Source organism: Myxocyprinus asiaticus, chromosome 6, assembly GCF_019703515.2.
Source record: "Myxocyprinus asiaticus isolate MX2 ecotype Aquarium Trade chromosome 6, UBuf_Myxa_2, whole genome shotgun sequence".
Lineage (NCBI taxonomy): Eukaryota > Metazoa > Chordata > Actinopteri > Cypriniformes > Catostomidae > Myxocyprinus > Myxocyprinus asiaticus.
The window spans coordinates 22,779,287-22,793,594 of record NC_059349.1 but is presented as its reverse complement, the minus strand read 5'-3'; the positions used below and the strand labels follow the sequence as shown (position 1 = coordinate 22,793,594).

The 14,308-nt window shown below is 37.1% G+C and overlaps 1 protein-coding gene across 4 annotated transcripts in view; it reads left to right on the top strand.

The window, feature by feature from the left end:
- LOC127442398 (dihydropyrimidine dehydrogenase [NADP(+)]-like) overlaps positions 1 to 14,308 on the top strand; it is a 297,161-nt gene that overhangs the window by 54,228 nt on the left and 228,625 nt on the right. For all 4 annotated transcript variants that reach the window (XR_007897477.1, XM_051700403.1, XM_051700404.1 and 1 more), the window contains exons 4-8: positions 3,616 to 3,703; positions 3,922 to 4,083; positions 6,629 to 6,825; positions 8,393 to 8,474; positions 11,494 to 11,581. Coding sequence is in view for 3 of the 4 variants with exons in the window: in XM_051700403.1 (XP_051556363.1) it covers positions 3,616 to 3,703; positions 3,922 to 4,083; positions 6,629 to 6,825; positions 8,393 to 8,474; positions 11,494 to 11,581 (617 nt within the window). In the remaining variant the exon portion in view is untranslated. The remainder of the gene's footprint in view (positions 1 to 3,615; positions 3,704 to 3,921; positions 4,084 to 6,628; positions 6,826 to 8,392; positions 8,475 to 11,493; positions 11,582 to 14,308) is intronic.

Here is a 14,308-nt window from a genome sequence, read left to right as displayed (position 1 = left end):
CTTAATTTTAAATAAATCCCCAAAAATATTTTATATCTTTCAAATATATATCTGGCCATCTAAAATCAATTAATAGCCAAAATCACTCCTGTATTCATGCACACACTGCGTAGGCACGTTTGGAATAAACTGCTTTTAATGCAAATTATTTTATTTATTTAATAATTGTTTAATTATTTTATTTTATTTTCATTATTTGTTTTAATTACAGATCTGCTTCTCAGTCAAAACCCAGAAGTTCACCAAACCCTCGCTAACACTAATATCTATTAAAAATGGATCTACAAAATGCCCAGATAGTGTAAAATGTTCTAAATATTTTTATGTTTTATTTAACATATATCGAAGAGATAATGCAACAAATTAGGACAAATCTAGAAAAGGATTATTTACTTTAACAACTGGCTGTCAAACACATATTATCTACACATGAAATAAGATTACCTATAGATGAGCTGCACAGAAGTATTTTTCCAGGCACTTATTGAGTCTAAATAGGTGTACAACTTACATTATTTCAGTAGTATACCCAAATGTCAATAGTCATATCATACTGTTCATTTGTTGTACTTGCTAAAATGTACTTCCATGTTGTTTCTTCATCAAATAGCAATGTCAAATGTAAATCAAATCAAACACTGAAACAACAGCACCACCTTAAGAAATAGCATATTATGTATGTGTAAATCTATATAGATATATAATTACAAATTAAAATGCAATTTAGTGCAAAAAAAAAACAAAACAAAAACAAAAAAAAGACACTATTACATACCTAGGGTTTCTAATGACTTATTTCTCTTGAGTTTCTATAGTTTCATATAGCTAACAATAATTCAGTGAAGACTTAGAAACAACTGAGAAATGTACTTTTTACATCAATATTTTATTTGCATCTGGATTAATCATGCACGTATGTTATGTAGTAATTATATATAGTTGCCAAAAAGGTCTTCAGCATGTCATGGAAGGCTACATCCACAATGTGCAATTAGGCAAAGAAATGTGTGATGCAGCAGTTTCCTTCAGGGTCAAAGCACAAGCTTATTATGTTCTTCTAAAAAGAGAGAAGCCCCATTTTTTTGGGCAGCAGGAAGTGGTGTCGTTCCAAAAATTTTGATGAACCCTTTGATCTTTAGTTTCATTAAAAAAAATTAAAAAAAAAAATTGGAACGAAATTAACTGGATATTAAATAGTTATCAGAATTTAAAATAAAGTTTTCACTCCAGAACAATTGAAAGGGACTTTGTTCCCATTTTCGTTTTTCGTTTTCGTTCCTTGAACTGTTTTTAGTCCCTGATTTTTATATTATTATGCATATTGTAAGTGACCGCACAAAATGTCTTATTTCAGAGTAACAAAAATTATGTGTGTCATAGCTCGAGCTGGGATAGATTCTTATGAAAACTTAACAAATTGTATTTGTTAACATTAGTAAATGTCATGAACTAGCAATGAACAATACGTTTTAAGAGCATTTATTACTCTTGGTCAATATTAATGTATAAAAACACAATACATTATTAGTGTTCATTGATAGTGTTCATTGTTAGTTTGTTAGTTTATAATGCATTAACAAATGTTAACATATATTTTTACACTTTAGAAATGTATTAATACTGAATATGTAGGATACTGTATGTAGTTATTAATATACTGTATATAGTTATATATGTAGTTACTAATATTAACAGATAGAACCTTATTGTCAAGTGTTACCGGTGCCTATGTAAAATGTGTTTATGTTTCAATTGGTTTTGAGAATGGCACACTTGGCTTTACTTGAAGTTCCTGCTGCACATGCTCTCAGGCAAGAGCGCATCTTTAGAAAGTGTACATAAACGTTTGAAGCGAGTGACAAATGTCTGTACAGGTCAGTTTGTGTGGAAAGCACTATTACGGAGATGATTTGGGTGTGTATTATACTATTTACTAACTGAATGCATGCAATATCTAGATTTATCAACATTAGAACTTGTGTAAGAATAAATGTATGTTTTAACGCATCTGAATCCACCTAGAATTTTGCATGAGAAACTTGTCTGTGCACATACAGTAAGAACGAACACTTTTATGCAATTATTAGTGAATGAGTCCTAGTGGAGAGGAATTGTCATGTTATTAGAGGCAAACAAATATTTTAAGGCCTAATTGTTGAGAAAACGATCTCTTGAAGTGTTTTTCTTTTGGTAGTGGTATCATTGAGAATCCCCACACCCCTCATTCTTTAATAATTGAGCAATCCCAGGGGCATCAATGTGAAAGATCTCACTAGTAACCCACAGGGTGAGCCGACTCGCGTACCATCGTTAATGACCAAACTGGAATTATTCTGCCCTTGAGAGCTAACTTTAAAATGCATATTCATTTGACTGAATTCCATTTAAGACCCAAGCTTTTCATTTCTCAAGTTCAGCAGCATTAACTCTGCTATATGTCCTTGACGTCCCATGTTACAGATGCCTTTCATAATATGATCAAATTACAGCTTTGTGCTTGTTCCATGCTTTCGTAATGTATATTATGCTGTGCTTTTTTTCATAAGCCAGTTTGATTGGCCACAGGTTTGAGGCAGACTTTAAGGAGAGCTTGTTATTGTGGTTGCATGCAGCCCTGATGTCCCATGAGTCACCATAACTCTTGAACAGATGAAATCACTTCTGCATTATTTTCTGTTGACATTTGCCCAAGTGCATCTGCTCCTGGTCAGTCATATAACTCAAAACAAGTGGCAGTCAATCATGGGCCAATCCATTGTTAAAGGTGTACGTGACACCAAGCAAACCCCAGAAGAGTGACCTATGACTATTGCACCATTGTTGCACCTCATGTACTTCATATGTCAAATACATGATATTTTAGGTCTAGGTTTCAACATTCTGCTGGAATTGCAAGCCACCGAAACCTTGCCGCGCATCACCTATATCCAGAACCTTTCGCTCGCTCTCTCCATTGGAATGTGCCGCATACATTTTGTTCCTCCATGAATATTTAATTTGCTGGAGCCAAATTATCCCATGTATAATTTAAATCGGGCATGTTGTTGTCTACCAATATGGAGTTCCCTGGTCATTATGAAGTCAACAGTATTTATAAGAGGTATCAGTCTTGACCGCAGTCTGTGCACAGATATGTCTAGGACAAAACGAGCATCACTCAGCCATTTGTTTTCGGCTCTCCTCTCTCAAACCACACAAAGGGCAAGCCATTTTCTGCTGCTGCACACCGTTAACTGTGCTGGTAGTGTATTTGACTTTAGATTTTGTACGCATTACCTTCCCTTTGGTGTGTATAAATGTGTTATGTTTGCTTTACAGGAATGTGATAAGATTTTCTTTGATGCTACAATACAGTCCTGCTGAAGAAAGCAGCATATGTTGTGTTTTAGATGCTGGTGTGCTGGTTTGCCCACCAGACTTTCTAAAGTGATAGTTCACCCAAAAAACAGTCGTGAAAACAGTGGCTGTGTGGGTCTACCAGCTAGACCTGGACCAAACCAGCACTAACCAATATAAACCAGCCTTGAGAGGCAAGGGAAACAAACTGGTTTTGCACATGAGGATTTTAAAATAAATTGTTGTTCAATTTAATATTTGTTTATTGCGTTATAATAGATGCCTGAAATGTGCAGATGCTCCTTGCCAAAAAAGCTGCCCTACCAATTTGGACATCAAGTCTTTCATCACCAGCATTTCCAACAAGGTAAAGCCTATTGCAATGCTCGAACTCACTCGCTTGGCAGTCACTGCGATCAGACTTTATTGATGTTGGCTTAAGTGATAATCACATAATCCTTTGTGTATTATATTTCTCAGTATGTTAACCATGAGCACTTATACATTGCTTTATTCAGCCAGGTAAGATCTCCAAAGCACTGATTGAGCCCATGTTTATTGTTGGCTTTGCTATGTGTGTTGCAGAACTACTATGGTGCTGCTAAAGCTATACTGTCTGACAATCCTTTGGGTCTGACCTGTGGCATGGTGTGTCCCACCTCTGATCTGTGTGTGGGGGGTTGTAACCTCTATGCCTCTGAGGAAGGGCCTATCAATATTGGTGGTCTGCAGCAGTTTGCTACTGAGGTAAGGTGCTATTGAAGTGGATTATATGAGGTTTCCATGAAGTTCCCTACTTTGAAACCATAGCTTTACATACTTAGCCACATGAAACATGTAGTTAGCCACACTACAAGCTGCTAACAGCTAGCTTACTGCACTGAAGCTGTTTAAAGGGGCAAAATCTTTTTAAATAATAATAACTGTCATATGATATTATTTAATTAATGCAGTATTTTTCTGTCACAAAAACAATGAGTATCATAATTAGGCTGACAACATTAATCAGCATTTGATCAGATAAATGCACACTAAAAAACAAGCAGTAAACCTAAAGTACACTATTATTTATATAACTGCTCCATGTGGGAGAGAGATTACCGTTTAGGAAAGTATATATGGTTTGCACACTACATCACTATTTGTTGTAAAATGTAGCTTGTTGCTGGTAATATTTTCTATTGTGAAAGCAGCTGAGCCATTGTTAGACTACTGAGAAATATAGACAGCGGTGTCACTACATTTTCTTTTTAGTTTTTAGTTACTCCTCAACACTACTTTTGAATATCTTTGCAAATTCAATACATTGACTAAAGCAGCACAAAATAAATAATGTTGTAAAAAGGATAGTTCACAAAAAAAATAATAATAATAATAATAATTTAATCACCCTGATGTTGTTCCAAACCTGTGACTTTCTTTCTTCCGTCGAATGCAAAAGCATAATGGAACAACATAGGGGATGAGTAAATTACCAGATTTTAATTTTCTGTGAACTATCACTTTAATGAAAATCTTTGAACTGAAGCCTTTAAAATCTGTAAAGAAATGTGAAAAGGGCAAAGGCATCATATCAGTTTGAAGTCAAAGACTTGTTTTTAGAATTTAATGGCGATTTAATCGAATGATTCCATCAGTGGTTTAACGAAGAAGCTCCCTCCGTTCTTTCGGCTGTCTTGTACTTTGTTCTGCCTTGTACAAAGTCTTGTACTGTCAGTTCCTCACTCACATCCCTGTAACAATCACCAGGTTCTTAGTTACTGTAAAGAAGTCAGTGGGAGTAATATTTCTTTCTGATGGATTGGACTTTCTTCAAAGGTGTACTGTAAATCAAGAACAAGATCAGGGAGAATAAAAGATTTACCATTTGCTTACTTTTTCATTAATTTTCAAGGAAAAGTAGAACATAAAATTGTTTTTATAATAAAAGATATTTCCTACCTATTACTGCTTTATATTGTCCATTTATTTAGCTTATGAAGTCTTATTAGTTGGTGAATATTAAAGCAATAAACCACCAGACCTTGCATTACAGTGATTTCACCACAGGTAAGGGGTGTTCTTAGGCATGACATGAAGCATAATGCCTAAAACCTCCTTATCCCCCTTCTATTGCTTTAAAAAAATAAAAAATAAAAAAGCTTTCAAGCTACATCCACTAAACCTGGCAGACTTTCAGACTGTTCAGATCTTTTCTAACTTATCAGAATTACGGTTTTCACACAGAGGACGATCAAAAATCAAATCTGTCTGTCTGACTGTTTGTCTGTCTATAGTCATTTTACGATGGCTTCAAATGCAGTTAATCCAGTCAGACTTTAGGTTCAGAACAATCAGTTTTATAATTGCCAATTTCCATTTATTGCCTTCTGGTTATAATTAAGTTGTATAAGCTATATAATAGCCTACCCTCCCTTATTTCTGCCAAATGTCTACCTATGCCATCTCTACCTCTGTTTTGCTTTCCATTTTCCTGACCTCAGCGAGTCCCTCCATTTTTACATTTCCACCCCTTCGAAAAATCATCCATGAAAGTCCAGAGTGCCTTGAAGTAGAAAGCCAACTGAACCATCCCGTAAGCTGCTTCCTCCCTTTACCTATCACAGCGGAGATGACCGCTCCTTTCTTCTCAAATGTGAAAGGCCAGGGTTGTTTATCAGCACGTTGATTAGATAACCCCTAGACAGGGCCTTCAGCGACTGCTCAGTATGCGCTCTCCAACATACACACAGCAGTGCCTATATTAGTATAAAGCAGGAAACTGTACAGTACATCACAGACAGTAAATCATATATATGCCCTGGGAGGCTTCTGATAAACAGTGAGTTGAGATGAGATGATGCATACTGGGCCTAAAGAAAGGTTTTCTGGAGCTGTATAAGAGAGGAAAGAGAATAAGGCAATCACAGCAGTAATGTTGTTTCATTAGGTCCGAGCGGATCCGTGCTTTACTGTAAAAAGCTCCAGGAGATCAACTTTGAACTCTAATATGCAAACTGATTCCTTATAAATATTACAGAAGTAATAGTGGGGGAAATTAGATTGATTCCTAGTTTAAAGGAATTGTTCACCCAAAAATGAAAATTAGTTCCAAACCCGTATGACTTGTGTCGTGATGTTAGGCAGAACGACAGTCTCAGTCATATTGTTTTGGTATTGGAGTAAATTATGACAGAATTTTATTTTTGGAGTTGACTTGCCCTTTTAAATGTGTATTGCATTGGAGAATGACACAGAAGAAAGGCGGTGTTTGTTTGTGCCATGTTTAAAGAGGTTCTTGTCCTCCCCTCAGGTGTTCAGTAAGATGGGCATCCCTCAGATCAGGAATCCGGAGCTCCCTCCACCAGAAGAGATGCCAGAGAGCTACCACACAAAGATCGCTCTCATCGGCTGTGGCCCCGCCAGCATTAGCTGTGCCTCCTTCCTGGCTCGGCTAGGCTATGACAACATCATCATCTTTGAAAAACAGAAATACATTGGTGGCCTCAGGTAGAGTGCATTTTTATGAATTCTCTCTACTTAGCAGAGATACTGCAACTAAAATTGGTGGGGCACTACTTGCAAATAAAAAGTTAAAGATCCTTTTATCTGCACTCAATGACCCTGCTGAAAAGACCAGCTTAGACCATGCTGGTTTGGTGCTGGTCTTGCTGGTGGACTAGCGTAATTTAGGTGTTCAAATGCTTTTGGTGAAGCTGGTTTGACTGAGGTAGTCTTCATGGTTAAGCTAATTAAAGGTGAAGTGTGTAATTTCTGCATCACAAGCATCATCAAATGGAATTACATATCAATATTAACTAATAATAACCCTCCCTCCATTTGCAGTTGGTCAGGCAAACAAATTTTCCTGCCCCAAACTCATGCCATTGGTTGACCAAGTATCAGGCTGGTCGGGTTGCTCAAACAAACAGAGCTATGTTTAAAGCCAGAGCCACAGTGTTTACAGTTTTGGGGGGAATCAGCCAGTGGCAAACTATGTATGTTTACTGTTACAGTACTGTTACGAATGTTGCCTACAATGGTTATGTAAAATACAATTGCAACAATACTTGCTTGGAGAAGAAATTATAAAGAGAGCGATTTCGTGTCAGGTTCGGGCTTAAAATCTGATGGTACTGTACGGTCTCGGGTAGGGGTCGGGTTCGGGTTTCATTTTAAGGCCCTTGCAGACCTCTTGTGGACGCACGGTCCATAGAGCGCTAATAAAGCCGTGCTTCAAAGGGTGTCAGTGACAGATACCTGTACCAAATCAATGGACCCAAAGGCAGATGTTGATTGGACATCGTTCCAACATGTCGTTTTGGACCCCGCCTGGAACGCTGTTCTTGTCTGTTTCAGCTTCAGGAGCGCTATTTGCATTGAATCTGCATCTGATTGCCTATTGGACATCGGGCTTTCAATCAATATATTTTGTTTCCTGCCAGGAAGCCCGGCTTCTCTATAAGACGATTGGTCGCGCTCTCAAATAGGTGGAACTTTGCAACAAACGGCCAGTAATTTAAACTGTAATGTACATGATTGACAGCATATGAAATGAATTGTTCAGCACCTCTGAAAAAATACGTGCAGTTATTTGCAATTTGACGTAACATTTTATTTCAGATTTTATTATCAGATATTTAGCTTTTTTCTTTGCGAAAACAGTTTTTAATTAAGTAATTAAGAAATGTTACTCTTTGAGTAGTTTGAGCAGCTTTTGGGAGCAACATTGCAGACATCAAAAACAATAGTCTGTGCTTCCCAACTTTTGGAAAGCAACAGCCGCAACTGGAAATAACCTACAAATGGCTGTCTCAGAGTTATCTCTTCATATTAAGCTGGGAAATCGGGTTAATAATTTTAACATTGATGAAATTACACACATCACCTTTAAGAAGTCTTGTGGAGACACCAGCACACCAGCATCCAAAACACAGCATATGCTGGTAACTATCTACTCTACAGTGTGCTAGGTTTTTTGGAGCAGATGAGTCAATGACTAATCAGTATAATGCCACAAAGAAACAAATGTAAATATTAAATGTTTTTTCCATGTGTTTCCTGTCTGTCTTTGCAGCACTTCTGAAATACCTCAGTTCCGTTTGCCCTATGATGTGGTGCAGTTTGAGATTGATTTGATGAAGGATCTTGGTGTAAAGGTATCAATGAGAGGGGGAGTGCAATGTCAGATCTTCCAACCCATCAGCAGCCAAATGTCACTGACATAAATAACCATGCAGGGGGAAAATAGCAAGCTAACAAAACACAATTAAAAGCCACGTTAGTGAGGCAAGTGGCTAAGACATCCATCTGTCCATTGCCTAAGAGCCATGATGGTGAGAAATGGCAATCAATAGTCCTCATCCTGATCACCTGACCATGATTAATTTGATTTTAGTCTTGAGAGAGCCAGAGAGAGGGAGAGAGAGAGGGAGAAAGTGGAAGGGATAAGGACACAGTTTCTCAAATTTGATGTAGGTTGGTTAAGGGAAAGTAAGGGGGCAGTGACTCCCATGAGCTGACCTTTACATCAAGACTTAATTTAATATTCAGCAGAGAAATTCTATTTTCATCAGCTCAATTATTTTAATTGAGAAAAGGAATGCTGATGAGGAAGGAACCATATTCCACCATATTGCTTGAAAAAACACCACTTCATTCTGTTTATGGATGGGTTTCCCAATTACATTGCAAATCACACTCTTACCATCATCTTAATTTATGTTGTACGTTTATTAATGATGAAGCAGTACCTGTTTCCCTAACCAGTTCGTAGGTCGCTTGTTATTAAGTAGAACTTAAGTGCAACTTTAAGGGGATGTCAGGCTTGAACTAAGGCCATCACTTTGACCTCCACATAAAAAGTGTTGCAGATAGTAGAGACTGGCATTTCTGAGAAATCTTGTAGCCGAGAACAAAAAATCAGTATTAGATTACTCGTATATTAAAATAGACATATACATTTTGTTTTATTCATAAACGTTACCAAAAACGGTTTCAAAGTAAGATAACTTCAACAAACTATGCTCTTATTTAGGGAAAAAATGTAATGAACAATATGCATGAATAAATATGGAAAACAAATAAAATTTAAAAATAGCCATTAAAAACATTTGCACTCACCCGGAGCTTTCATAGAAACCAATAATGATGGCACGAGGGTAAGGCACATATTTAAACTCTGAGTCTACATAAAGGCTATCACATATTTATCATTTCACATGCTGTTATTATTCAGAAAAGCAACTGGTGAAAGTTGGCTTTTTATAATCTCTGTGCTCGTGTTCAGAGATTTAACACACATACATGCATACTGGTCTGATCAGCTTCCAACAGACCCAGCTTCGCATTTTCTTTCCACCAATAAAAGCTGATTCTCGTCTGTTGGTCTGCATGACTCCAACACCTTGGTGACACACATTCACAGTGCCCCCCAGTGGACTCAATTGTAACTGCATTATTTGGTGAGAGATACAGAGGGAAAACTAAATTACACCCAAAAGTGTAATTTGACACTGCTCACGTCAGGAAAATGCATAAAGGAAAATTTATTTGCGATATTCTAGTGGTGTTTTTTAATACTCAAGTAGCTGGTGCAGAACGAGTACTCGACTACTCATGCATATCCCTAGCTGATAGCTTCTTGGCATGGGGATTTTATGAATTTGCTTGACAAAAATCGTGAGGAGTAAGCATTGAAAACGTACAGGATTAGAACTGAAAAAAGTCCTGACAACTTGATACATTTATTGCAGTATAGATGACTCATTGAACATCTTAGGATGCTTGTGGTTAATTTAAAGTAATTTAAGAAGTCTTGGGATGCTCTGAAACCATAAAAATTGGTAAAAATTAATGAATAAAAAGAAATTATGAGACATTTAGTATCTTTAAATTAAGTTTGACTTTTTAAATATTTCTTGGTAATTTGTACGAAAGACATCATTAGTGAGGCAAAAGCATTTGTAAAAAATGACAAACTATGGAGCAAATTTGGACGTTATCACAAATAAGCAAGCGGCTTATTGCTAGAAAGTGGCGTAATGCGAGAAAGCAGCGTTCTGTTTACATGCACTGTTTAAACAGTGTACTTTTCACACAAGTATGCAGTACATGTGTCTCGGTCAGTAAGCAGTTTTCTCCACAGCAACGTAATTTCCCCACGACGCTTGTGTAAATATCAAACATGGGATTCGAGGAAGTCTTCACTATTTTATGCCCTGTTGCTTCACTTTTCTTTCCAGATATTCCAGAGTTGTTGCTGTGTTTGTTTCTTTAACTTTCTATCGCGACCTGCTGCGGAATTGCGGTGCAATAGTGGAGTTTCCCTCTTAAGTAAATCTCCAGGACTCCCCCAATTTATGAGTGCATATACACGAACGTGAGGGAACTTCAGTATTTTAGATTGGTGTGTATAAATGGGTATAGTTTATAGTGTATGTGCTTTTCCCACTGTACGCCCAGAAATGTTGAATTCTTTCAGCTGTGTTGACTTGTTTTTGGCACTCTTCTAAAACTTGTAACAACGCTGCTTATGTGTTTACATGACCACATTAGCCATGTTCTCTGGGAGAAACCTGGGTGTGTTAAACCACTTTCTCTTAATCCCTTAAATGGCATAAGGAAATCGGCGTTTTGGTTTACATGACGATTCAGAAAGCCTCTTACTGCAAAAACCCTGGAATAAACCATTTTCTTAAGTACATGTAAACGTGGTCATTGGCTGATGATTTGAAAGGTCAGCGACAACGGGGTCAAAGTTCAAATGTTTAAAATTTGAGAGCTGTGCAACAACGCTTGACGGAAGTGCTTTTTGAAGCACCTTTAGTTCTTCAGGAAACTCATCCTACATTTGTTTTTGTCCCTAATGCCCGTTTGCCCAAAACTGACTCTGAATTACTTTCAGTAATACCTGACAAATGCCTGTAGTTCACAGCCTGTAGTCTATTTGTCCCCCAACACATAGCAGCAAATGCAACCACACAATCACTCACTAATGTAGAATAACTATACTGCGCCATCACAAAGGTTGCAGGATGATCGATGTAATTATGTCCTGGAATTCACAGCAGCGTAGAATAATTGACGCTAACATCCTCTTTATGCAAATAATACAGACAGATGGAAGCAGTCGAGACAGATGCAGTGAACTCAGTGTGGACGATGTTTGTGTGACAGGTTGTTCTGGAGAAGGGGCTCGGGCAGAACGGAGTGACTTTGACCTCGCTGAAGGAGGAGGGCTTCCAGGCAGTCTTCATTGGCATCGGTCAGTCCCTCTCCAGAGTTTCCTTTGCCTCCAAGCTCAAGCATGTCTTTTTCCTTTATTTGAACACAATCTGTCATCTGCTTGATGACAGCCTGTGTTAATAAATTGGTTAGTCTTTTTTGCATTCAAATCAGTGTTCTTCCCCAGCGGAGGCCATTCAACCAACTTTTTATTTATTTAATTGGAAGAGACAAGCATAACCCCTGTTCTCTATTTCCTTTAATATCTGTATCGTGGACTGACCAGTCCATAAAATGCTCTCTGCTTCATTGTCTTCTTTTTTTCTTTCTGTATCTCTTGTGGTCTGCCTCTTCCGTGTCCTTCACTGTCTTTCCCCTTAAACACACACACCTGCCCTCCTTGTTAAATGTCACATCCATTTTTTCTCCCATGCTTGATGTCCGTATTTAACCTTAATGCTTGGCAGCTTGTGGCATCCGTGGTTTCTCTAAACAGAAATAAATGGGTCCGTTGAGTCTTTTTGGCTTCTATTTTTATTAAAGTAAGGAAGTATTGTGTGCATTGGTATATTGATTTGATTTGAGAAATTCAAACATTCCTCAAGGGTGACTGTGTACTTTGCTCCTTTTTCTTCTCTTTATAATTAAAAGGAATTCGTATCATTTATTATGTTTGAGTAAGCACTACTTTTTGGAAGCTAAGCCTCATTGTTATTGAGACGGGTGAGCCAGAACCACTCTGGGATTTCGTTTTCTCATAAAGCAATGGCAATAAGCCGGGAATCATAAAGGAAATGATTACATTTGCGCCTCTGTGGTATTTTTTCTCCACTTCTCTCATGTTGTCTCTAATGTCAGCCTCTATGGTGATTGACATGCAAATGTGTACCTTTGCCTTTGAGAGAAGAAAATGGTTGAAAAACACAGATAAGGATGTTTCTTTTTAGTCTGTAAAAATCACTGCTCACCCTTTTTGTCCTTTTATCATGTGATTGCCATGTTGTTCATTCTCAGTAATGGCTATCATCAAAATATAAATTTTGGACCATCACCTTGAAAATATTACTTTCTGTTTGCACTCACTATGAAATATTACATTGGAGGCATCTAAGAGCAGACTGCTTTAAGGTTAGCAGCAGTCATTTTGGTTTATTTGAAGCACTGAAAAAGATGAATGCAACATCAAATCTAGACAGTATGGGCAGGCAGATTAGTTTAGATGTTTGCTTCTAATGAATCTGACACTAAGAATGTGTAAATCCTCAATGTGCATGCCATAATGTCAGATTGGTTGAGTTTCCTACAAAAGGTTATGGAATGCTGGAGTTGCCTTATAAATGTCATATTTTCATAGATTATAAAACACAGTGCAAGATATTCAAACCGTTTAAGGTGGGCAGCTCCAATGATTTAAAGGGATGGATTACCCAAAAATAAAAACTCTATCATTATTTACTTACCCTCATGTTGTCCCAAACCCGTATGACTTTCTTCTGTGGAACATGGAGATGTTACGCAGAATGTTATCCTCAGTCACTATTCACTTTCATTGCATCTTTTTTTCCATACAATTAAAGTGAATAGTGACTGAGGCTTTTATTCTTCCTAACATCTTTTGAATTCATGTCATATGGGTTTGGAACAAAAATAAGGGTGAGTAAATGATAACAGATTTTATTTTTATATTTTTGTGTGTGTGAACTATCCCTCTAAGGCTATCACGGTCTATGAGGCATACTGTATAACAAAAAAACTATGCATCTTTCTACTGCATATGACAGTTAAACTGTCCAAGAACATATTTTCAACCAAAGTTTTCCAGTAATTGCTGATGAATTTGGGAGGATTTTGCCACGAACAACAGATGGTATATGGGATATCAATACGTTTGACATTTTATAGCAGCACTCACACAATTTAGGCTGGTTACTCTTTATTGGAGTTTGTGAGTGCTGCCATTAGTTAAAACTACAATGCAAATATCAATTTATGTCCGCTCTGTGGTGCTTGCACTGATCAGGAGCAGCCTCCTCAATTCAAATCATCTGCTTAATCATTACTTTTTTGGTGGTCATGCTGTAAGAGTGATTAGACAATAAGAGGAACACAACAGGAGAACAAATCAGAAAAACAAAAATTACTCTTTCACTTGAGCTCAACTTTAAAGACAACATGAAATCCTGTTTGCATCCCATTTTACTCTTGTATTGTTTCTTATTTTCTAGTAAAAATATTCAAATTATTCAGTGGGAAAAATTGTAGGCAGAACTTGATTTTTGCCAGCACAAACTGATTGGAATGTGAAAATCTGGCACAACCACAAGAGCATCTCGACGTATCCCAAAAGCAACACTCCTTTTTTAATTTGCTGTTATTGAGGTAACCTTTATATCCATAATGTTAATATGGCTGTAATTTAAATGACTATGTCTACGGCTGCATTAGCTACAACAATTACCTTAAACAACACCTAAATAGTTCATTGCATGGCCTAAGTGACATCAGTTGAAAAGGAAAGCTGTTTCGAAGGTGGAGTTATTGCATTTTGATTAAGCTTTTTATTCTTTGGGATATTGTGTACTGATGAATCATGCACAATTAAGACCATGCACATGTACAATTGAAGTCAGAAGTTTACATACACTTAGGTTGAAGTCATTAAAACTAATTTCCACTCCACTGATTTCATATTAGCAAACTATAGTTTTGGCAAGTCGTTTAGGACATCTACTTTGTGCATGACACAAGTAATTTTTCCAACAATTGT